Source organism: Cygnus olor, chromosome 1 (genome assembly GCF_009769625.2).
Source record: "Cygnus olor isolate bCygOlo1 chromosome 1, bCygOlo1.pri.v2, whole genome shotgun sequence".
Taxonomy (NCBI): Eukaryota; Metazoa; Chordata; class Aves; order Anseriformes; family Anatidae; genus Cygnus; species Cygnus olor.
The window spans coordinates 190326838-190352676 of NC_049169.1; the positions used below are offsets into that span (position 1 = coordinate 190326838).

General features: G+C 42.1%; 1 protein-coding gene across 7 annotated transcripts in view; it reads left to right on the top strand.

The window, feature by feature from the left end:
• LATS2 (large tumor suppressor kinase 2) overlaps positions 1–5112 on the top strand; it is a 46530-nt gene extending 41418 nt beyond the window's left edge. For all 7 annotated transcript variants that reach the window (XM_040544019.1, XM_040544018.1, XM_040544021.1 and 4 more), the window contains 3 exons: positions 120–302; positions 1596–1702; positions 2477–5112. In XM_040544019.1, coding sequence (XP_040399953.1) covers positions 120–302; positions 1596–1702; positions 2477–2971 — 785 coding nt within the window. In that variant the 3' untranslated portion in view covers positions 2972–5112. The remainder of the gene's footprint in view (positions 1–119; positions 303–1595; positions 1703–2476) is intronic.
• The last annotated feature ends 20727 nt before the right edge of the window (positions 5113–25839 follow it).

The window sequence follows — 25839 nt, forward strand, 5'->3', positions numbered from 1 at the left end:
CTTAAGTGCTGTTCTTTAGTGACAGAGGAAGACGGCAAAACTAGATCTAAATAAATTCTTTCCTTTTTGAGTGTTGTGTTTTATGAGTCTAAATGTAAACTTTCTCTCCCACTTCAAAGGGAGCCATATCAGACAAGACAGCATGGAGCCCAGTGATCTTTGGGATGATGTGTCCAACTGTAGATGTGGAGATAGGCTGAAGACATTGGAACAAAGAGCTAAGAAGCAACATCAGAGATGCCTAGCTCACTCGTTAGTTGGAACCCCTAATTACATTGCTCCTGAAGTCCTGCTTCGTAAAGGTAGATAACCTGGATTTTATACTGTTTAAATGAACACCAATGTTTTGAAATACTTCATTTTTTTTTCCTTCAAAAGTTTGCTGCTCTGGAAGCTTGACATTCTGAAGTCCACAGACACTCAGCTCAGATTAAGGAGAGCAGCTTTCTGTACATGCTCCAATGATGAGCTTCATATTGCAGACATTGAAGGTTGTCGTGCTTTGTCTGTCTCCATCTCATTCACTCAGAAGCCTTTGATGAGACTGCTAATAAATATGTCAGATGGTGTTGGCAGCTACTGTTTCTAAAGTACAGAGAAGATTATCTGTGCTTTTGGCCACTATGAGGATGACTGCGGCCACTAGCAGGCTTGCATAGACCAGCAAGTAGCCAGCTGATGGTTCTGAGTCACTGACTCAGATTGGTCACTTAAATAAGGCTGTTAGAAACTCGTGGAAGCGTTCACCAGATTCCCATACAGAATCTCGGGGAAATACAGCAAAAAGCCTTCTACAGATTACGTTGGGCACACTGCATTCAAAAGCTCCACTTCAGGAATGTAGACAACATTTGGTAGCTATCCATGAAATACAGACACAGTCACTGTAGTAAGGAGATTAGTTGTTCAAATTTGTCTGCAAGCCTGATCCTAGACCTAATCTCAATTCTCTCTCAATTCAAGAGATTTTGGATTAAATCCTACATCATCTGATGACACAAATCTGCATTGAACTCAGTGTTTTAAGTCCTTCATTCCTTTTGGAAATCTCAAATATATACCTCATTTGTTTTATCTGAGTAGTTAAGTGATTGAAATTGTTCCACTGCTTGGAACTTGCTCAGAAAGTTATCTGTATCTTTCTTCTGTGTCTAGAACTAGGCTGTATCTTTTCAGCAGCTTTTCCAACCCGAGGTGTCACCTCCACTGAACCAAGGGGAGGGCATCGATCACTAAGCCTTTTTTTTGTTCTTTGAGGACCAGTGTGTGCTGTGTAGGGATGTAGCTGTGGGATGGGGTATGAAAAAAAACTTCATTTGGTCTAATTATGTGATTTCCCCACGCACTATTATTTATTCAAAATGATTCCCAGACAACACTATTAGATCTTCACTGACAGCAGCAGAATTTAGGTCAGCAAGCAGAAGCAACTTGGTGGTGAAGGTGGATTGGGAGTCCTTTGGTTTTAGGTCAGTTTTTTGAGAAAAGACAGAAAATTGTGCTGTGTGTTTTGATGCTTAATTGCAAGAAGAAATAGTAGCTCTATGCATATTCTCCTTGGTTGATGGAGGACAACCTTTGGACTTGCCTTTCAGGATACACTCAGCTCTGTGACTGGTGGAGTGTTGGTGTCATCCTCTTTGAGATGTTAGTGGGACAGCCTCCTTTCCTGGCTCCTACACCCACAGAAACCCAACTGAAGGTAAGTTGAAACAAAATTCCAATCTGTAGCAGCAAAATGTTAATCTTTTCCTTTCCCTCCTCTTCTCTGTACAGACCCATCCCCTCTGGTTTTACTAGAGAAAGGAACAGTGATTACAAAATCGTGATTTTAAATAGCTTTACACCAGGGACAAACCCTTTACGAATCAGTGAAGATTGTGAATATCAGACCAGAATTGACTTGTCCAGCCCACATAGATACAGTTACCAGCTTTATGAATCTACTCAGCACAATTTTGGTTTCTGAAGCCCAAGTTCACACACACAAATTTTTTAGGGTGCATATCAGATTTGAGTAAGCTGATACACCGATGATAATTTCAGTTGGCAACGTGAGTGTTTTAAAGCCAAGCAGTAAGTAGTATTTATTAGAAAGAATGCATATCATAATCACTTCCCTATTTTTACATTTTGGAGGCTAAATGAAGCAACTCCTTGAATTCATTCCGTTAAGTCATGTGTAAACTGAATGTATTCTCAAATCTGGCAACGGGAGCTTTCAAGAGGAAATACGTCTTTCTTAAAATGTAATTGCTTCTTCTATCTGCTCTCTGGTGATCTTTCTTGAATCGTTAAAGAAACCTATTAACAGCTGATGCAATCCCATCATTGGGCTCTTGAACCTCTGAAGTAACTATACAGAATGTGGCTGGACTAGTTACGTGTATACTTCTGTACAGTTGGTGTTGACGGAAGGATCAGAAGGATTCTGTTTCCAGGATTAGAAGTCATTTAATACCTTTCTCATCTTCAGGTGATAAATTGGGAAAGCACACTGCACATTCCCTCACAGATCAAGCTAAGTCCCGAGGCAACTGATCTCATCACAAAGCTCTGCTGTGCTGCTGAGGACAGGCTTGGAAGAAACGGAGCAGATGATATTAAAGCCCATTCTTTCTTTCACTCTATGGACTTCTCTACCGATATCCGCAGGCAGCCAGCTCCCTACGTTCCAAAGATCAGCCATCCAATGGACACTTCAAATTTTGATCCAGTTGAAGAAGAAAGTCCTTGGAATGATGCTAGTGGTGACAGCACCAGGACATGGGATCCGTTAGCCTCTTCCAACAGCAAGCACACAGAGCATGCCTTTTACGAGTTTACTTTCCGAAGGTTCTTCGATGACAACGGGTATCCGTTCAGGTATCCCAAACCTTCTGGAATGGAAGTTGGCCAGTCTGAGAAGTCCGATGTAGAAGACAAAGATGTGGTGGATCAGACTGGAGCTTGTCAGCCTGTATATGTGTAAATTATTGTATAGAGTGCTCCAGATATGACTAATCTCAAATCCAGTAGGGCCCTTAACTGATCCTTTAGGAGTTGATCCTGCAGTGCTTGGTCAGGTGTAACTTTGGCTGAGACTGAAGTCATCCTGTGGAGTTGGAAACTTGCAGGGCCAGGTCCTAAAAATGGCACTCTTGAAAGTTCAGGTCAGTTTTACTGTAAATAACTTTGTTGATAATTACACTTGAAGTCCTGGTCTTCACCAAAATCTACAAGGCCAGAAGTCTATCATTTCTAGGCCTATTTGTGTTTGAGGTCAGCTTCCCCCTACTCAGATAAACATTTACAGACTTCTGCAACTGTCAGCGTTATTTTTTAAATGAATAAAGAGCACTTATATTTTGTTTATAGCAGGGGTTTCTTTTCCTACTAAATTATAGGGATTAACTTTGACAAATCATGCTGCTGTTCTTCTTTTCTACATTTTTATTTTATCCATAGCACTTATTTCACATTTAGGAAAATGCATAAAGCTGAAGAACATGTGATGAAAGGTCTCTGTGCAATAATGTAAGAAAGAAAAAAAAGAAAAAAAGGAAGAAAAAAAAAAACCTCCACTCTCTAATTTTCTAAATTTACTGATGCCATTGTATTCGCACCATGATTTTTGTTTGTTATGTGTATTTTCCACATTTCAAAATTGTGACATAACCTTAAAGCTGCTTTATTTCCTTCTGCTTATTGGAGTGTAATAGAAAGTGTGAGCAAGTGACTATATGGGTGTGATTTCTTTGTCTAGTGTGTGAAGAATGTTGCATGAGCAGTGTTTTTTCTATTTGAAATGGCCTTTTCTTGCCATTCACAGGCAGGTCCTGTGGATCCATTTTTACTGAGGGTCTAAAATTAGTAGACCGTTTTAAACCATGTGTTCATAATGTATCGTGTGGATGGTTTCCTCTTATGATTGTATCCAATATTAATTTTGTAAAACAGATTTGCAAAGATTATAACTGAATAGTGATTTTGTGGTCTGATGTAGTGGATCGTTTTAGTAACCATTGATCGTTGGCACACACATTTCCCCACGAAGGATCAATAGCCAAGACCATTACTACAAAGCTGATTCGTGACAACAGTCTAGACCTGGCTCATTCACATAGCATGCAGCACAGTGTTCGTCGTTTAATGCTATCAGTAATGCAGAGCACCAGTACTAACAAGTAGCTCAGTGTCTTCAAACCAGAATGTCTCGAGCTGTGCTCCTGCAACACACCGAGATCCTAAATGAGATGAGGCTGATGTGGTGAGTACGTGCAGCCCCTCTGATTTCTGTGGAATCTGGAGGGACATGGCTTTTCCGGACATTGGATCTCTACACGACTGTCTGTGTATCCATTTAGGATCCTAACGTTACAGGCACTGACGTCTGAAAACGTTGGCGTTGTTCATAGGTCATTCTGTCCTGTTGTCTTCAGATGAAAATGTTGCTGTGGTGGAGCACAACAGTCCTTCATTTCTGTCGGATTATAAGCATACTTTGAAATATCAATTCTTAACTATGTTAAAATAAGCATTTTTTTATATGTATAAGTGAGACTTATTCAAGGTGATATCAGAATACTAAAGTAATTAAGCCATACATATTTGCATATATATTATATATAACTAAGTAAACACACACAAAAATCCTTAATTCAGATTAGTGTAACAGTCCTATTTAAAGTGATTGACGTAATAACATTTGAGGAAAACACTCCTTTAAGGTGTTTTTGCTTTATTTTATTTTTAAATCTGGAACTTCATTATTTTTTCCGTATATTATTCCACATATTATTCCTTAATGTTTTAGCATATCCTATCCAGTGTTTAGATATCTAAGCAACAACATATAAATTCATCAGCCTAAACTAAACAAAAATGATTGTGTATTTGTTTACATTTGTATGAAAGGAATGTTTTGAGGTATGCAGTGCTTGTGTTGTGACAGTTCATGTAAGATTCAGTATTACTGCTTTTTTATATAGTAATGCCATTTTTTGTTATTTACATCTATCTGACATTCTTTCATGTGGTAGGTTCTTTCTCAGGAACTCAATTTAACTGTTATTTATTGATATATCATTGCCTTTGAAAGCTTCTACTGGCACAATTTATTAAAAATCTGAATCAAAATCTAAGCTGCAGTATGTGTTCTTTGAAAGGATAATTTCTACTTTAAGGCAGAATTTTCAAGGGGTTTGCTTTGTAATGTTAGTGATGGGTTTGAGCTACAAACACGCTCCAAATCTCATCTCTCTTTGTAGTGTTTGGCGTAGAATTTCTGGGTACATTAAGACGATTTTTAGCATAACAGAGTCAGCAAATGACATAAAATTCAACATCATCACTTTCACAGCAGTGGCAGCTCTGCCAGGACAGCCACAAAGAGGTGTGCCTGCCCCTCTGGCTCTTTCCTCTGCTATGTTTCAAAAAGGTAAGTATTTCACCTTCAAATACAGTGTCTTTGCAATTGAGTGCAAGAAACTAGCCCAAAAAGAAAGGAGTGATTCCCTGCTGAAAGGATTGGCTCACTTAGAATCTCTGCTGCAGGGAACAAAAGCCAACTTCCATTTCACCTAAAGAACTGAACTGGAAAACAAATGTTTTCAGCTTACCAGGTACTGTCTCTGGAAGGTTCCCATCCTTCTCATACATCTCAGGGGTGAACAGAAAGTTGGGGGTAAATTTTATGAAACTTGGACAGGTAACTAATACAACATATATTGGGACTGGTTCTACGCATTCTCAATTCTATTGAGCTTCCCCCCGACACACACACAAAATATTTTAAGCATTTTAAACATTTTTAAAATATTTTAAGAAACATTGAATAACTTGTTTGTTTAAAAAGAAAAGCCTTTAGGTGTATGTATTCCTGATTGAAAGTAAGGAGTTCATTAATTTGGAAGTAGCGCACCATTTGAGACGTAATCCTACCTTGACTAAGTCAGGGTGAACCTGCCGCTGATCTCAGTGGGGCAGGAATTTCATTCCTGGCTCTCAGCAGTGACACATGCACAGCAACAACGCGTACTTTGTGTGCAAAAGTTTAAATAATCACCTCTGAAAATTTAAATAATTGGTGTTTCCAGAATGGAAACTTCATATTGTAGTGGCGCCAGTGGCACAGAAACAGAAAGGGCCTCTGCAGCCCGTCACATCTCCATTCTCCAGGGCGTTCAGATTTGCCAAGGAACAGTAACAGCCTTCAATAAGCAATATTATTCCTGGTTCACCATGAAGGAATTACCAGTGGAAGTTACAAGCGAAGAAGTTAGAACCTAGCTTGAATAACATGAAAGCTAAATGAGGGAGAAAAGCATTTGACTTTTAAATGGCAATGGAAGAATGAAATTAGCTGTGCTGGAAGCGGGGCTATTGCCTGGAACTGGATGGAAAATCGGGCTCATAAACTTAAGAGAATTCCGTTCTCTTCCCTGTAGCTTATGAGGTATGAAATAACTGCTTTAAAAGCCTTCCTAGAGAAACTGCAATGAGAATAGGAATTTAGAACATATAATTTGGTCCTATCCCAAAATACAGAAATGTTGGCAGAAAATAGCAACTGTTACTAAAAATATTATTGGAATTAAAAATATTAAATCTTTCCCACAGGAAATAATCTCAGGAATAGATAATGTAGGAATAGCAACCGTTAAAACACACACAAAAAAAAACGTGTAAAAATGTTTTTCCTGGCAAAGAAATCCACTGCAGCAAGAACATGGAAGTTGTGCCTTCCTCTGGCTTCTGGTCTGAGCAGGGAATGAGCCACGAGCAGCATTTGGTGAAACCAGTCCTTGGCCCATTCTTATCAAAATAAACTCAGGATCTGATCCGTAAAGCTGTGGTCACCTTCTGCAAAGGCAACAGTAGCTCCCAGCCCCGCAGGAGAAAATGGAGCCTGGTGCCATGGTCAATTTAAGTTCAAATGGACTGACAATTTATGTTCAAATCGTCAGCTCCTACAGCTGACGGGACGGCGCCGTTCCTTCAGCAGGAGGAAAAATACCCGAGCCTGTATCTGTTCCTTTAGGTATGTAAGGAAACTGCCCCTGGCATCCTTGTTAGCCAGGAAAGCCCCAGGCACTTGGTCTCAGCAGCTCCTCTGTGAAGGGGGGATTGAACGTGTGAGGGGTATGCACAGGCAAGAGGCAATAGCTGATGGCACCAGATCATGAGTGGGAGCCAGGAAAAAGTCTTCAAAGCTGGTCCAGCCTTGCTGCGCTGTGCAGCCATTACCCCATGGGTGTTGGTGTGTGTTGAGGGGAACATTTATACGTGATGTCTTGTATTTTTGGGAAGCATACAGCCAAAGACACCCTATTCTGAGAGTGCTGCTGGGCAGGAGGGAGCCTGCACATGTGCATGGAGCAAGCCAGACCCGCAGCTCCGGGGTCACACTATGGGAAGGAACCATTCACCTCCAACACCACCTCCACCACTGGTTTTAAGGAATTCAGAGCAACAGCTTACTGCCATGCTCTGCCAACTGCCACAAAGCAGCTTGCTGTCTGTCATAAAGTACTTCCCAGAGATAGTCATTTTTTCCCCTAAATTTCTGACCGTCCCTCTGAACGCCACATCAACCATCCTATAATTATCCTTGTATTAAGTAGTAACTTTTCTTTTTTTCCTGCTTTTGTGGTGTTGGACAGCTATTTTTTTTTCCTGTGCTGCTGGCTAGGAGGTGAGTGCCTACACCTGCAGGTATGTGCATTTGTTAAACCACAGCACATACCAAGTCTTTTGTCACCTTGGCTGCGCACCTGCTTCCTTCCAAAGAAAGCACTGACGGCTCTGTATGCATCCAAAGAGCTGCAGTCATGGCATGAGACCCCACCTGGATATCGCGTCTAGTTCTGGGCTCCCCGGTAGAAGAAAGATGGGGACCTGTTAGAGCGGGTCAGACATAATACAACCATAAAAAAGGAAAGAAAGGAACACAGATTTACTTGTTATGTTCATAACTTTGCAACAGGATCGTCATCACAAGGACAAAGGTTCATTAGCAAATATAAAACAGTCATCAAATGAATATACACATACCTTGCGTGCGTTCATCACCTATATGTATAGTTTGGGTTTTGTTCAACATTGCAGGATTAGTAAGTTTGTTTTGTTTTGTTTTTTGGATGTTTAAGAGGTCAAAATTTAGGACCGATTTGCAATAAACTACTTCAAAATCATCTGAGCAGAGTGTGGCTTGACGCAATGCTGTGACGAATCTCCTTTTTTAAAAGGAGGAACTCACTTGGGTGGAAAGCGGGGAGACAGCAGATACCCAAACCAAACGGAGTGACAGAAACGGCCGTGGGTATTGAGGCTTTCCAGCTGCATTCACTTTGGATGGGAGCAGGGGTGAATAAAAAGGACCACAGAAGTGCTGGTCGGAAGGCACCTCTGGAGATCCTCAGTCTGACTTCCCGCTCCTGTGGGCCCGTGGCCAGTGCTGGCTTGGGCTGGCCACGGCTCCAGGCTGGCCACGGCTCCGGGCTGGCACGTCCTGTGGTGGTGTGAGCTGCAAAGTTGTGTTTGTTCGCCAAGAATTGTGCTGTTATGGTAGAAATGCACAAAGAGAAAGGGTCCACCCAAAAGACTTTGTAACAAGGTATGGCTAAAGGGCTGCAGGACGGGTCATGAAGTTGTTGAGATTTTGGCATGCGTGTGGGAACACTGGTGGTGATGGTGCCGGTCTCCTGCAGGCCTCGAGGGACACCCGTGGCATTTTAACAGCAGGAGTGGTGCCGTTGCTGCACTCAGCTTCCCAATGGGTTCCTTGTCCTGGCTGCGGAGTAGTCCTGGAGCACTGACACAAGCTAGTGCTCTGCCCCAAAGTACTTAGTGCTAGAGGGACTATTTAAATAAAAGGGAGTCTGTCCCAGAAGACAGTTGTCTGTCCGTTCCCAGGAAGCCAGTGGGGACGGGCTCTTTCCCTCAGGGAACTCTATTTGTGTCGCTGAAGACCAAGCCACTGGGGCAGAAAGAGGCGAATCCAGATCAGTGACTTTTTTTTTTTTTTTCCCCAAAGAAAATGCTTCTCAAATGCCAAATGTTGGTTTGACAGAATGGAAACACTTTGGGGGGAACTTAGTGGTGTGTTTATAATTATACATTAAAAAAAAAAAAAAAAGATAAAAATATTTTGTTTCCATAAAAAAGGAAAAAAAAAGTAATAGAACGGCCAAGGGCTTGTATTGCATATAACACATGATATTCAAAATTATAAAAATAAAAATGAACTGCTGTGAATAGGTCATTTTGATGTTTCCAGAAGAGATTTTGGAAATATAATTTCTTGGAAATTTCCAACTGTGTGTTCCAATTTAAGACTGAAGGATTTTTTTTTTAATGTTCAATTTCCCACATAGCAGCACCTGCCAATTTAAACAGGACCTACCAATTTAAACTAGCTCTAAAAATAACAAGAGAGGTCGAACAAATTGAGTAATATCTGGAATAAAAATGAGCTTAATTGGGAACCTCATCTTGCATGCAAAGCTGATGCCATTGGTCTTCTTGCCCTGCTTTTAAATCCGATCCGTATCGCACCGGGGCTGTAAGTGGCACTCACAGCAGGTTGGTGACGTGCTGTGTTGGTGTCCACACCATCCCTTGGTGGAGGGCGCCGTGGGCTGAGGGGACACCTCCCGTGCCCCCACCCCAGCGGTTGGTACCTGTGACCATGGTCAGTTCTGCTGTGCTGGACCTCCTGCAGCGTCACTTTGTAGCCTGCCAACATGAGACTGGGCTAGTGGCCGAGGGACTGACACAACTGCACACACGGTTTGCTTCAGTTTACTGAAACACCATGGTTTGCTGATTTGCAAGTATTTTTTTTCGTTGTTATGTTCCAGCTCGGGGTAATGGTGGTCACTGGAATTAGTGTCCCGAGTGGCTTCGTGTTTGAATTAACGCAGGAACATTTTGTTCGTGTTGTTTCCAAGATGAACTGTAGCCCAGTTCTGTTTTGCTGCCTCACGCAATTCAAGGTAAAAGCCAATGCAGATGACAAGTAGTGATGTGAAAGCATTTCATGGCCAGTCAGTTTAAGGCTTGCTGACCTAAGGCCACAAGCAGACTGGAAGGAGTGAGCATGATGCATGGGAATACAGCAGGAAATAATGTCTATACCTGTCCTGACAGAAGTGGACCAGGGACCGACCCCAGCTTCTGAGGTGTGGTGGTACCTGTAGGCCTGTGTCCATGCTGATTTGGACGTGTATCCCCTCCCCTGAGGATGTTTGTTCTTGCAGCCCAATAACTGGGACAGCCTAACATAGGGCCAGCAAGTAGCCAAGCAGCGTGGGTGATCATGGCCCAGGAGATTTGCCATCTTGCTGTTACAGGAGAAGGAAGCAGCACTGGGGACGTGCAGCCACCCGTTGGTGGCAGACAGGCCTTTGTCTCTGCGACCACTGCTGAGCACGGCGCGTGATGCCTGCAGCAAGCAGTGTTCTGGGCACCTCCATCTTTCCTGTCCCCACAGACTGCTGCTGGGTTACAGAGGCCTCCTGGGCTGCCTTGACTGAAAATGAAGATCATAGTCATGGCCACCAAGAGCAACCCCTTTCGTACGTAGCTCCCTAGCCAAAGCCAGCTCCATGTTCCTAACCGTCTTGCCCTTGGCCCTGGTAATTAATGCAGTCACGACCTTGAAGCCTAATTACTCAAAATCACAGTAAAATGAAGACCCTTGAGCAGGGCTGAGGGGATGTCCTAGCACCAGTCCGCTCAGCAACAGTGACTGTGGTGGCTGTGCGTCTACGGCCTGTACCCAGTGTTCAGGTTCTACTAAATTTAGTCTACTTCAAAATCTACACAAGGTGAGAAACCTGGTTGGAAGCTGCAAAACTGTAATTGCTTGGTGTGGAGGTTGCTTAGAGGGATTTTTAACAGCTGGTTCAGTAATCAGCTGATTTTAATAAGTGGGTTTGCCAAAGCAGACTGAATTGCTTTCAGCACATTCCTGCTTTGGTTCCTGCTCCACCTCAGCCGTAAGACACCTTGAGGTGACCTGAGGTTGCCCTAAGCTGCCCGGTCTGAACTCAGTATGGATATTGCCTTGAGCAGGAGCTTGGTCTAGAGACGACTGGGGCCTCTTCCCACCTGGAGGAGTCTCTGGCTCTAGGCCCACGATGGCCAGGACCTGCTGCTACACTCCCCGGGCAGAGGGTAGAAGTCACAGCAGCATAAAAATAATGGAAAATATTGTACCTGGAAGGAAAAATCCCCTTGTTTAGAAACTGAGAACTAGTGGGGAAAGTGAAGGATGTCTGTACCCATCAAGAGGAAGAAAACAGTGATGATCGGTGGGCTCAGGAGTGACTTTGTGTTTCCCTGCTGAGGATGAGTTGTGCTGTGGTATGGACAGCCCCAGTGAGAGCAGCTGAAGTCCACGGGATGTGGAGGAAACATCCCGAAGCACATTGCAGATCTATGGCTTTATTTCCTCTTTCCCAACACACTTAAATTCACTTTGCAGATAAATGACTGACTTAAATTAAAAGATTAACAGCCTTACTATTGCACAAAGCTTCTTCATCCCCCTATTATGAATTTAAATGTTACTTTGCATTTTCTGAGTGTCAACATAATCAGGCTTGAGTTCCTTTTGAGAAATACCAATAAAATAACAGCTTATATTGTCGGGCTCTGGCAGTTTTCCCAGTTATTGAGCTACTTGAAACAACGTTTGTCATTGCTGAAAACCATTTTTCATCATAACACGAAATAGGCCATAGGAGTTCGACTGCTGCCCTCTTTCGGGTAGGATAATCACTGCTCACGTCTGTCAAGATAATACCACCAACAGCTTCCGAATTATCTCAGCTGGGGAGCACAACGATGGGATGGTTTTACACGCAGCATAATGTCCTATAATAACCCAAACCCCAAATGTTTTTTCTCTTTCTCTTTACAATTCACAGTGGCTTGCCTATGGAGAACTTCAGTCACTGACAGTTTTCTGCCTCCCCGTTCTTCTGCAGTTCCTGTGGGCACTGAACAACTCCGCACCGCAAGGTGCTGTGGATCACAAACCCATACTGTCAGCATGTGTTTTAATTGCTTACAGAACACCAAGCAGAACAGCATAGGTTTATCCAGTTTCCCCAGCCCGATTTGCAGACAGCTTTCTCCTGCACTGGGAAGCCTAGAGTTAATATGTGCTTTTATTAACATGAACACATTGTGCTTCTGTTAAGACTCTTTCCCCTAGTGTCTGGATTTATTTTTGAAGTGAGTAACAGCAGGTAAGTGGTCACAGGAGGGATACCAGAATCTGACAGAGCATTTAATGGTAAATGTCCCAAGACAAGCAGTGGAAACATATAGGCAGAGGATGTTCAAAGCCCAGGGAAAAGACATTAAAGAATACCGATGCCTTTGCAAATCAGCTTCTAGTTTATTTTAAAATCCTGGGATATGAATCAAAGGTGAAACATTCCCCTTTGAGTCCACGCATGCAGCAGCTAGGGCTGGTCAGCCCCAGTGAGAAGAAAGAAGAGGTGGCCAGTATGGGGCCAGTGGAGATTTTTGGGGAAAATGCCCGTCACTGGTGGCATGCTTTGCTTCCTCTTTCACCCTTGCTGTCAGTGGACACAAAGTGATGTGAGGAGAGATGGAGGGTCAGAAAGCACCTTGCTCTGTGATCCCTCCAGTCTGCCATTAACTTTGGCTTCATTTTTTTCTTCATACCCGGAAGAAATGTGAAGGCTTGTCACTGGGATTACTTTCCTTCTCCACCATAACTAACGCTCCCTAACACATGCTTGAGCAGTGGGTTGATGGATGGATGTCTCGTGTGATATCTTTGAGCAGGAACTCAGTTCCTAAGAGGTGCTCACATGCATCTGAGTTATCAGTTGCCTCTTGTTATCATTTAGCCAGCTCTGGCAACTCTCAGATTGCTGCAAAGCGATCACAAAAGCCCCCACAAGTCCAAATCCCACAGGATCCTTGAATTCCTGGGACAAAGACATGCAAACACCAAACCCTGCTTTGCTCCTTACAAGCTGCCAAGGGTCCTTCTTCAAGCTGTTGCTAGGTTGACACAAAATGAGATTCCCAACCTAGACAAGGGGGTGAGTACCTGATCAGCAGAGCCCACTTAGACATGTTCTGGGTAGCTCTGAGACAAAGGGTGGCTAATTGCAGCTTGCTCATTAGGGTACTGGAGTAGGATGTAGGGTGAGGTTTCTGCTTCAGAGCAATAATTCTTGGTTTCTTTCCTCTATATCTGAATGCAAATGCTATTGTATAGTTTATACTAATTTATATGTTTTTTGTTGTTGTAGTTATTGTTGTGTTGTTTTGTTTTGTTTTGTTTTGTTTTAAGAGGCTTCCCTTTCTAGGGGGGAGGCTGAGAGAGCTGGGCCTGTTTAGCCTGGAAAAGAGAAGACTGAGGGGAGATCTCATCAATGTGTATAAATATCTGAGGGGAGGGTGTTGAGAGGATGAAGCCAGTCTCTTTTCAGTTGTGCCCAGCGACAGGACAAGAGGCAACGGGCACAAACTGAAGCACAGTAGGTTCCAGCTGAATATGAGGGGACACTTCTTTACTGTGAGGGTGACAGAGCACTGCGACAGGCTGACCAGAGAGGTTGTGGCGTCTCCTTCTCTGGAGATATTCAAAACCCACCTGGATGCCACCCTGCGCAACATGCTCTAGGTGATCCTGCTCGGCAGGGGGGTTGGACTAGGTGATATTCAGACCTCAGCCAGTCTGTGATTGTGTAAGAGAAACTTCTGGCTCCACAAAAGGCTCACCTTGCAAATGAGCCCTCCAGCCATGATTGTCCTGACCACACTCAAGTAAAGCAGCTTCCTATTTGCTCACAGGCAAGAAAGACTGGTTTTGGATGTCTTCTGTCCATGAACAGATGCCAATGTCTGGCCAGAGGTACCAAATTAGTAACATAAGTATTTTTTCTCTGTTTAATTTGGCTATCTATCTCAGGTGACTACCCAGATCAAAAAAATATATATACACATACATATATTATTTATATTTATAAATATATACGTTTATGTATAATATATAAATATGAAATATATGTGTACATATATTTATATGCATATATAATAAAATTCTAATTAAATGCCTGCCTCACCCTAAGAATTAATTGTGAGACCTATCTATGTAATTTAAGGCTATAGAATACAAATGACACCACAAGTTCAGGCACTGAAGTCCCCTTTGTTAATCTGCCCTTGGCTACCTTTCTGGTTGAGGTCTGGATGTCCTCAGCAGCCACGGGTACTAATGAGAGCTGAGAGCACCCTGTGATCTCACTAGATTAAGTGCTAACTGTTGATCTAACTGTTCTCACTCCAGCAGCCAAGGAGACAAAAATATGTTCTGGAAACTTAATTTCATCTCCTAGGGTCAGTGTCCTGTGTGTGGCCTCCTCCCTCCACTGGGCCCTGTGCTCCTGGACTGCCTCCTCACAGAACATCTCAGCCTTCACCTTCCTGAAATCTGTTGACAAGGGGCTCAAATTTCATCCTAAATCTGATTATTTTAGACATCATCTAGTCTTCACATAACCACAACAAAATAAGTTATGCAAAGTATTTAAAATTGTGGCTTCTGATAAACTCTTGAGCTGGGCAGAGAGTGCTTGGCACATAGAATTAAACTACCGTGGAGCCAAAGGATGGTTGCTTCAAAGAGGCTTGATAATTTTGGAAAGGCATTTCTCACAGGAACATTTAGTGACAGTAATTCCTGGACTCATCAAGACATGGAAAGGAACAAGCAGCATCTTGGTGCTCAGCGATGCGGCCTTCATGCGTGTGAGCTGTGGTTGGTAGGGGCCATCTTGTGGTAAGACTTTTGCACACTCATTTTAAACCAAGCTGTAAGTAGATGTTGTTGGATTTAAAAGAACAATTTGAGCCTCCCCCAACCTTTTTGACTTACTGACAGTATTTTAGGTGCGTTAAAATGAAAAGAGTGTGTAATAACCATTTACATTACGTGCAGACTGGGCAAGGGCCTGCCAGCACTGCCAAGTAAGTCAGGTCCTGGTATCACGCCTGGTGGGACTGAAAAGAAAAAATAATTTTATCTTTTTCAGCTAGATTTTAGAAACTTCTCAGATTTAAAACTTAATTGACTGAGTTTTAAAAACTGTGACCAGGAACAGTTTTATAAAATAAATATCATAGTTACAATGACGCCACATAAATGCTAAAAGAAAACTGTAATGGATTTGCAAAATTCAATCTGTTTTGACCCCACAAGACCACCACAGTCAGAGATAACATCCTTGTGCCAGAGCACAGCATCCCAGACTGTTGTACTGACATCTGAGGAAGTGAAACTGGTGGTGTCAGACCTGAATGACCTTTGAAACTGTGATGGAGATATTCCACTGCTGGGTATTACAGCAAAAGAGGAAGGACATGTACAGCTCACCTTCCTCTGAACGAGAACCAAGATACCTGTCACCTCAACAGAGGCTTAAAACAAAGATATACTGTTCCATAAGCAGAAGTGAACTGTTTGTCTTCTGGAATTTTCCAAACGTTTAAAAGTAGTTAAAAAAAAGAAGAAAAAAAAAAAGTTCTTTTAATTTAATTTCCTGAATTGTGCTAGTAGAGCCTTGAAATTGAACTATATTGCGTATTATTTGAATACATTGTTCTTACTGTTGCACAGGCTGGATCGTTCCTTACAGCTTAACTTATGTTGATGTCTAAGAAGTGGCACATATATCTGTTTTTTTTTAATACTCAGTTTTCAGGGAAGCATCCATTTGTGAAGCTGACTATAAAGTAATCCTCTTTTTCAAATAACTAGCAACTGCAAAATGTTCAAAAAATAGTTCCATTAAAAAAAAATAAAAATAAAATAAAAAAGAAGAGAAGAAAAGAAAAAGACACCTGGAAAGGGCATCTTATCTTCCTGCCAGAGAAACTGGATGAATCACTGGCTTACTCTGGGGACTGCTACTGCTAGATGAATCAGCCCTATGCTGCTCTTTCCCAGTTTGGAGCACAGTTCTGGGGTGATTGTGCCCACAGTACTCCTTTTCCATCCATGGTCATAAAGTCACAGAATCATGGAATGGTTTGGGTTGGAAGGGACCTTAAAGACCACCCAGTTCCAACCCCCTGCCATGGGCAGGGACACCTCCCACCAGACCAGGTTGCCCAAAGCCCCATCCAGCCTGGCCTTGAACACCTCCAGGGATGGGGCATCCACAGCTTCTCTGGGCAACCTGTGCCAGGGCCTCACCACCCTCTGAGTGAAGAATTTCCTCCTTATACCTAATCTAAATCTCCCCTCTTTTAGTTTAAAACCATTACCCTTTGTTCTATCAAAGTGGTTGATAACCAGGCTTGATCAGTCCAGGATGCCATTGAACAGCAGGGAAGCTTGCGTGGCTCTACCAGTGTGGGAGGGACACACTAGTGTTTTAGTTTTGCTAAAACTGCCTCGCGAGTGGAAAGAAGGTGCACCTGAGCACCCCAGGATGTCACCTCTGTCTGAATAGTGTCACGGCAGTGTTTCATGAGAAGTAGCCTCCAGCAATGGCAGCTGTTGAATTAATCTTTGTACTCCATCCTGCTTCCTCCTTCTTGCTCTTGCCTTTGCACAGTGTCATACAGTGCAGTTGCCATCTCTCCAAATGCCCTCTCAACAGCAGCGCCAGTCCCATTTCACTGACACCATCTTCACCTAAATAGTTGGGGCAGAGAAACTAGATGTACTCCCGCTAAATAAAGGTGGATTTATTTACAGGGTTGGGTGAAAAAAATGCAATTGGCTGTTCTCAGACAAAAGTTAATGTAGTTGGCATTGTTGTTCCAATACTTCAATGACACTGAGTAAAGCTGACCAATACGTAGAGCTACGTCGGAGTTGGTACATCAGCCTCCGGCACATTTCCTGCCAATTTGGTAATAACCACTTCCTGGCTAACAAACACGGTCTCAGAGTTTATTTGCCTTAATCACCTTGGCCTTCTGCTTCAGGGTTTATCCAGCCCAAAACAATGCTGTTGCATTTCTTTATGTGTAGGCAGTTCTTTGTGTCAGAACAACAGCTAGCAAGGGAATGGGAGGGAGGACATTGCACCACTGGGTCTCAGAAAAGGGAGCTGCTGCTGGTGGCCCTGCTTCAGCTCTTGAAAGGTTCCTGTGGTGGATCATACAGACCTGCTATTTCCCATTTTTCAGCATATTAGCAATGATATACTTTTACCTTAGATTACTCTGGATGAGTTATTCCTAAACACAGCTGCTGATAATAAGTTATGATGATGGCAGCAAATAGAAGCTGTTCCATACTAACACCTTGCAAGAATGGAGTTGCCAAACAGCAGCACTAGCAAACCAGGCACGGTCATAATATGACTCTTATCACAAGTGTCCAAACTTCCAAGTACAAAACCTCCTTCAGCATTATGTCCAGCGCATAAGTCCCTTAAATGCCCACCAGAAACAAACCGAATCTGACTCAGCATGACACCTTCTTGCTATATGTACCATTTCCCCCTCCTTTACCCATACCATGGTTTAGGATTTTGCCTTGATGATACCATTTTCTCACTCTAACACAAGGTAAAGGACAAATTTCAGTCAGCATTTCTGTGCAGAAAATGGCACTGCCAAGCTTCAGAGACGTCTGGCTCCTCTGCCACCCTGAAACTTGTACCCCACCCCACCCTCTCGAGCAATTAGTGCCTGAGGGAGACCCTCCTCTGAGAGCAGCAGCAGCCGCACTATTGCTGAGGCTACCAAAACTGTTTATTTCAATAGCTCTAGTCATTTAGGCAGACTGTTTACCCTGATGCTCACTTTCAAATGACACTTTATGTAGAATTACTGAAAAATGTGCTGGCAGATGCTACAGCTAAGAATAACGTGAAGCAGTCAGGTGATTTGCATATGAAAAATTTCTGCTTGTGAAGATGAGTAATCCCACAGATCATTTTTGTTTTCTCAAATTAAAATCCCAATTCGAATATTTTCCTGATGGCAAATTATTAACAGATTATCAACTTGGTTTTGAACTTAAAAGTTTTAAAATAAGCTGTCAGAGCACTTACGAGTGATGTATAGAGACTGATTATAAATTAGGATCACTGCCTTCGTTTCTCTGAAGCAGGAGCCTTACCTACACTTTCAGGTAGGTGTTTTAGGAAACACAATTAGCTTCACTGTTTAAATTTTACGTTGATTGTTTGCTCACAAAGGTTTTTAAATTAACAGTTAAGCTGACTTTAAATTTGGTATTTTTTCATATACTGTGTCATCAAGCATGCTTCTAAGGGTAATGTCCCCAGAATCCCCAGACCAAACCCCATCTGACCCCAGATGAGTAACTGGGACACTCATGAGTACAGTCTAGACCATCATGAGTCCTCAATCCCCGTGTTAAGAGTTTTTCCTCTAGAACAGATCGCATGCTGATTTCAGGTTATCAGCTCTCATCTCTGACCCTACCCTGTGCAGGGACTTCTCGAGGTATAGCACACAAGACGAGCAGGTCACTGAGAAGAAAGACTGGTTCTCAGATTCAATATTATGGATGTTGTCTTTATTCACAAAATGCTTGCCACAGTTTTAGCACGCCTGGTTCGGGACGGTGTAATCCCAGCAACTTGACTTAATTCTTTACTACAGCTATTCCTTTGAATAGTTAATAAAAAAGCTGCTCATCTAAGAGAGATGTTGCCTTACATCACAACGTAATATTTCGGTGTGTGATTGCCTAAGCAAATTGTTAAGTATTTGCTTTTCCGGTCAGTGCAAATGTAATCACAAAATAAAACAGTTCTGTGATTAAATATACCTGGGCCTTTCTCCAAAGAAACAAATAAACGCAACTTATTTCATCTGAATTTACCTGAATAACCATGTGAATGTAACTTCACTGACAACATCATACATGGACAACTAATAACAAGTCATTGCTGAAATACTTTTAAACATTCATTCCTCTAATACTCTGCTAATTGGGAAAGAAAATAGGGAAGTCTATAAAACATGCATCATTTCACTTTGCTTCTTTCTTATTTGACTGAGCTTGCTAACATTTAACTAGCATACTTTCTGCACAAGACAATCATGTTCCATCAATCTCATAGTATTTCTTAAAATTTGTGATGAAATGATGGAAAAGGGAGAAGTAATTTATATTTATTCAGACTTTCAAGAGACTGTTTTAAGAAATTAAGTGGTTCTGAAATGAGAATTCAAATAATCAAATGGAAAGGAACTAGTTAAAAATACAAAAACCTAACAGAGATTTATGCTGTAACTGATAAAATTAAGAACAGGTGCCTCAAGGTTGTGTATTAATTCCATTATTGTTTAAGATAGTACCATCTGGAAAGGGAAATATTAGATAACAAATCTGTAGACATCGCAATTAAATTAATTATCTTAAAAAACAGGAGCAGGCCACGGTACTCAAGGGAGATTTAATAAGAATATATGAATGGACAACCTGATATAAAATGAAAATTCAATAGTGACAATGCAATAAAACAAGCACTGGAGACAAAAAAATATAAATTATCTATGCACCTTCAAAGGGTCTAAATTAATTTGATCATCTCAAGAAAAGCACCTGAGCATGAACACAGGCAGCTTCTTGAAGCTCTGGTAAACATGCAGCATAGCCATGTAAGCATGTAAAAGGTTACAATGGTCAGAGAACATAGAACAAAATTAAACAAATCTGCTGAGCATCTTCACATGGCATCTTTCAACCAGCGCCACATCCGCTCTCATTTTTTTTTTAAATTTATTTTTGACAGAGGTGAAAGAAGCAAAGTGAGGGGGGCATTTTGAAGGAGTGCCGTGGGGCTCCCATGCTGCACTGACGATTGGAGATGTCTTGGCAGACCCCGTACCACACAGCACAGCTCTGAGCAAGGCGCTGAGGACACAGATTTAAGGAAAAAAAATAAAAATTAACTGTGTATAAGAAAGAAATTAACTGTGTATAAGAAGTGTTCACAAGTGCTGTTGCATATTTCTACACCCAAAAGCTAATACTAAAAAGTCTTCTGTCTTTGGAAAAGATAGTTTATTCCATGTCTAATTGATAAAGATGGGGATGGCATGCACTGAAGTCAGATCAGTCCCTATCTGCAGCTGTTTATTTACGTCCCATTTCCTTCTGAGCATTTCATCCTCAGCAGCTCTAGATAGAAGACATAGTATTACATCTACATAAGGTCTAATCCAAAATGGTAATGGCTATGTACCTATGCATTTATTCTGAAGAACCAAAAAAACTATGGACTCAAAGCATTCATTTATTCCAGACTAAATTTTCTGGAGTTCAGAAATGATTGCTCTTTTGTCGCATATAAAACGATTAAACTAGAGATGCTGAAGGCTGTTAGAATGGAAACTGTCAGAGAAAACTGATCGTATTGGAAAGAAAAGGGAGCAGAGGTTCATCAGTCTTGACCGAATGCTTCTAGACCCATAAAGATCAACCCACTAATACCTTTCCTCCCATTTTCTTGTTAGTGGCAGCTTTCAGCAGCCATAAAGTAGGTCGTGTCTCAGCAGTGGAGTAAGTGTACCCCAGCTAGGCTGACCAAAAGGGTGGGCAGCACCTGAAGCATGCAGATGGAGAAAAAGCAAGCAAGCAGCAGCAGCCACCTGGGACTGCTTGGCAACTTGTGGGAGAAAATATCTAACTGGTATATCGTGAGGTATCTATGGGAAGAACTGTCTTAAAACATAATAATCGTACTATAACCACATGGAAAACCCAAGAGACACTACAGACTTGTCCACTGGCCTCCCAGAACTGGAGCTCCAAGTCTGGGGGACCAAAGAAAATCCTAACCAAGGAAAAACAGCTTGAAAGATTTATCCCCTGGTTCCCCCATGCTGACAGACCAGAGGTAGATTGGCAGTGGAAGGATTTGCAGACCAACTTCTTCAGAAAAGTCACAGAGCTGGCTGCCAAGGTACCCACTGTGTAAGACCTCAGAGGAAGCAAAGTAGGGGCAAGGCTCTGAACTGCTACCCGAGGGGCTGGCTGGAGGTCTCACAGAGCTCCCACTGGGAAGGGCTGGGTAAATAAACGGGAGTGGGGTACTTAAATGGGAGGGGGGCAGAGCTTTGGAAAGGGTGGTTAATCTGAAATTTTTATAGAGCTGCTTGAGACTCCCAGGGCCCTCCTGCAAAATGGAGAGAAATGGAATTCCTGTCTGGAATTTATTAGAGGGAATAGGAACTTCATTACAGTTGTTTACCTGAATTGCCCTGAGCAGGTCTGATTCTAACACCAGGACACTCTGTAGTGAAGTCCTTGAGGGGCTGCTGATGAAAAGTAGAGATGGTATTTCTGCCACATAGACCTCATCGCAAAGGGGCATGTCAAGGGGTGGAAAGACTAAAAATAGGCCCAATTTTAATACTTTTACAAGTGGCTTGAGAACAAAAAGTAGAGCATGATAATGAAATCTGCAAATAGTATTCAGGCACATTGAGTAAAAGATTACTGAAAGTACAGTAAAAGGAAAAACTAAATTACTTTGATGCATGGAATAATAGAAATGGAATGAAGTTTCTTATTGTAAGACTTCTGGGATTAGCACCCTAAAATTCCTGCTGTAATGTATGTACGCTTATCAGGTGATTTTAAGAGTAATAAGGCACTAAAATGATGCAGACGTGAAACCAGGGAAGGCAATTTTACAGCCTTGGTCTATGCATTTTTAAGAGAGCTACAGAAAAAGCAATGTCCTTGTAAAGCTCAACCTGCAGTATCACTTACCATTCTGGTGGTCATTTTTTGAGACTGATCAACTCATGTTAGAAGAGAAGTGCTAGTAGGATCAAAGAGACAGAAATTACTTCTGGGAAGGAACCTGTTCTAATTCTATATGAACTAGCAAAATGATGAATGAGGGCAACGTAACTTTCTAAATACACCTGGAATAAACACCAAGAAGGAAGAAAATCTAATTAGGATAAGGAACAGTATCGACTCCTGTGTCAGCAAGCTGGCTGCAAATAGAGTAGAAGTAAATAAGCTGGAAGTCAGAAGAATTGCAGCTCTCAGAACTCAATCGCTGGAACAGCTGCTCAGTATGAGCTGTGAGGACAAGAAACTTGGGTTCTTGCTTTTTCTGCAGGACCAGTGAGAACCTGGCTGTGACTTGTAAGCTACTGAGAAGAAGGAAAAAACATCTCCTAAGCAAGTAGCCGTGGAAATAAATTGTTGGAGTAGGAAGCCCTTTGCAGGTATCCTTAGAGCAGGGTCAGAACAGAATGATCTCACAGAGGAGAGACTAAGACATCAGTACTATAGCCTCCACTAATCAAAAGGATGACTTAATCTTCAGTGAATGACACTTAACATGAAACAAGTAAGTGTCTAGAGATAGTAGCCTAAAATACTCTGGTGCTACATCGATCCCGTTTGGGTTGGCAAGCTTCACAACAGTCTGGGACGAAAGAGGCAGTAAGCTGGCAATCTGAGTCAGCATTTTGTCTGCTTGAACACAGATATCTGCTGCATGAAGATTTTTAAGTGTTTGCTACGGACAGATGAAACAGGCTAGCTTAAACTATCATCCTGGTATATAGTGTACCAGTAACATGTTCCCAAATAGCACAGTAGAGTCAGCATGGAGGCTTTACGAAGGAAAACATATACATTTTCCAAATACTTACAGTTACTGCTGATAAACTTCCAAATGTGAGTTATACACAGCATATCTTAGTCAACTAGTCACAAATCCCAAAGATAACTCTGAAGGTCAAAGCAGCTAAACTCAGTGGCTGTCCCATTTTACACTTGTTTTAAACAACACTTATGCTCTTGCTATTGTAGTTTTGAATACAGGAATAAGTGTCACGAGATGCCAAAAGCAGACACCTAGCAGCACTGCTGCCATCCAACTATCTTACTTTTTTTTCTTATACTGATGTTTTGACTCCTGGTGTCACACAGATTTACCCCCACGTAATGCCTTGCTGGTGAGAGGCCAGGTTAAGTGTGAGACCTTCACTTAAATCCTTAATATTTCACCTCTTCCCAATGAACCTCACACACAACACACCCCATCCATAGCCAAACTCCATTCTTAACAAAACCAAGAACTCCGAGGTTTGCTCATGGCTATAATAACAAGCACTGAATGAGTAATCTGGCTTCGCAGCATTGTGTACTGTTGTTTTGTAAGAAATACACTGAAGAGCCAATGGTCTAATTCAGAGCACAAAAAACTTGAACTAAGGGATCTCCTTTCTTCTTCAGATACCAAATAAGTTTATTTTTAATTGCTCCCAATGAGGATCTTGTTGTCTACTTGCAGTTGTGAATCTTCAGTGCTGCTACAAATACACCCCAGAAACCAAGTCACCCTTGTGAAACAAAACAAGCAGTAAAAATATGAAGTCTGGTTTAAGCCCCTCAGCAGAGCAATGCAAGAGCAGACAGGCAAAGACAGATGCTCTCCTAGAGCAAATTCCTAGAATTTGTTTCATCATTTTGATTCATCCTGCACTTCTTCAGCAAGGAAGGTAAGGTACCTCCTACAGACAAGCTGCTTTTATTACATTTACAGCTGGATCTTAATTTATTCACTAAAGAGTTTGGGGGATAATGAGAAGTGCACTGTTCTCTGTGTCCTGAAAGGACACAGGAGCAAGGGAGAAGTGGATGGTGATTACATGGCTTCAAGCCACGAGCAGAAGCTGTGAGGAGCTGGAGCATGCTCTGGGTGATGAGATGTGCAGCCCAGACACATGTGAGAGCTGTGAGGGAGAGGACTGATCTGAGGTCTGCTGTGAACACCAAGATGAATTTTCATTCTTAGGCTTAATCAGAAGCCTACAATTGCTTTATCAGCTCAAATATGTATAAACATTCCCAGTTTGTTAGTTCAAAGGTGGCCAAACACAAGTTGGTTATCACGTATGGGAAGAGACACTTTCGAATCAAAAGTTTTGCTTTCTCAAACTTTGAACCTATTTTCCAAATAAACTGCTTTTCTACAAAAGCCTCAGTTCAATCTTTCAACTTTATTTTTCTCTGTTCTCAGCAGTGACTACCATTTAAGTGTAAATATATAATATTCTTTATGCTACAACAGGTACCTTGCACAAAAACTGTATTCCAAAAAATTTACTGAGGTCATTTGTATTGAAATCAACTGAGGTCATTTGTGTTGAAATCTAGCTAGGGTGCCAGAAGAAATTACACAGAACTGTTTGAAATGACCCTGCCAAGTAATTCACAGTGGTGGAAGATCTCCTCTGTCACTGGAGATGAGCATCTCTTGGGACAGCTGGAACAGGTAGCACTGGCTGGAGCCACCACTCTGAGCAGATTTCTGACAGTTGCTGGTGAAAAGACAGCAAACAGCCAGAAGATATTGCTGGAATTTACTGCAGAATGTATTTGCAGCTTATTTGCAGAATTTATTACAGGACTTGTTTCAGAAATTTGACCATTGAAGTTAGAGGAAAGTTGCCTAGGAAAGCAAGCAAACGAGACATCCTGGCCAGAGAAATGAGGTCCACTGAAAAATAAGCACAGGCTATATACGAAGGGATCGCTTGAACACATTTGGGAAATGGGAAGGAAACAGTCTTAGGAATACTAGAGTTTCACGAGTAGGAAATAAGATACACAACGTGATAGGGGAGGATGGTTTCAAAAGCTTCAACCCAACCAGAAATGAAAGACAAATGCCTCCCGAGCTTGCCTCTTGCAAGCTTGCAATTGTTATTGCTCTTTCATACCAGTGATCCACCTCCCTACTGAGTTTTGCTTCCTTGTCTCATCCAACTTAGTGCTCAGTCACTTCTATTTCCTCACCGTAGACTTTCTCAGATGGTCTCAAATAAACAAATCTTATCTGTACAACAGGGGAAATCTTATTGATGTCTATAAAATCCCTGAAGAGAGGGTGCAGAGAGGCCAGAGCCAGGCTCTGCTCAGCGGTGCCCAGTGCCAGGACAGGAGGCCATGGGCACAGCCGGGCACCCAGGAGGCTCCCTCTGAGCACCAGGCAGCACTTCTGTGCTGGGCGGGTGACGGAGCCCTGGCACAGGCTGCCCAGAGAGGCTGTGGGGTCTCCTCCTTGGGTATCTCCAAAAGCCGCCTGGACGTGGTCCTGGGCAGCCTGTTCTGGGTGTCCCTGCCTAGGGGGCCTCCAGATGGCCTCCACCAAGTGGCCTCCAGATGTCCAACCTCAGCCATCCTGTGATTCTGTGATCTTTCTTGGTGTTACCGTGTGTGTACATATTAATGTCTGATCAACATATATTTTATAATAATAATAAACAACTATTTTATTGGCTCATTTGTCTCAACATTTTAATCTTTGACCAAAACTAGCACAAGTTGGATGTTTTCAGCTATGAAAGAAAGCAAGACAGAGAACAAATTGCTAAAGCAAAAAGCACAGGCTCCATTACCAGCAACACCCTTTCTGGCCTGGCTGTGAGTCTAAAAGCTTTGAACTATTTTAAGAATATTAACACCACAAAAGAGGGAAGCGTTAAGGAAGAATTTGATGCATCTTTTTTAGCCAACAGCAGAAATAGCTTCAGCATTCCTTCTGACAAGATAAATGGACAATCAGCTTTTCTAAGACCAGCCAAGAGAACATTGAGATTGTAATGCAGCTGAGACAAAATGTGACCACTGGAACATGTTTGTTTTTAATGCAGATTACTCCACTCAGTCTTTCCACTGGAAATATGGGCAAGATGCACTTGATGACAATATAGTAAAACGCAAATTTTTTTGCTGCACACATTGTATACATCTGTAAAAATAAATAAATAAATAAAAACCGGAGGATTTAATTAACATACTGCCTTCGAAGTATGCTCAGATAGAGAAAAAAA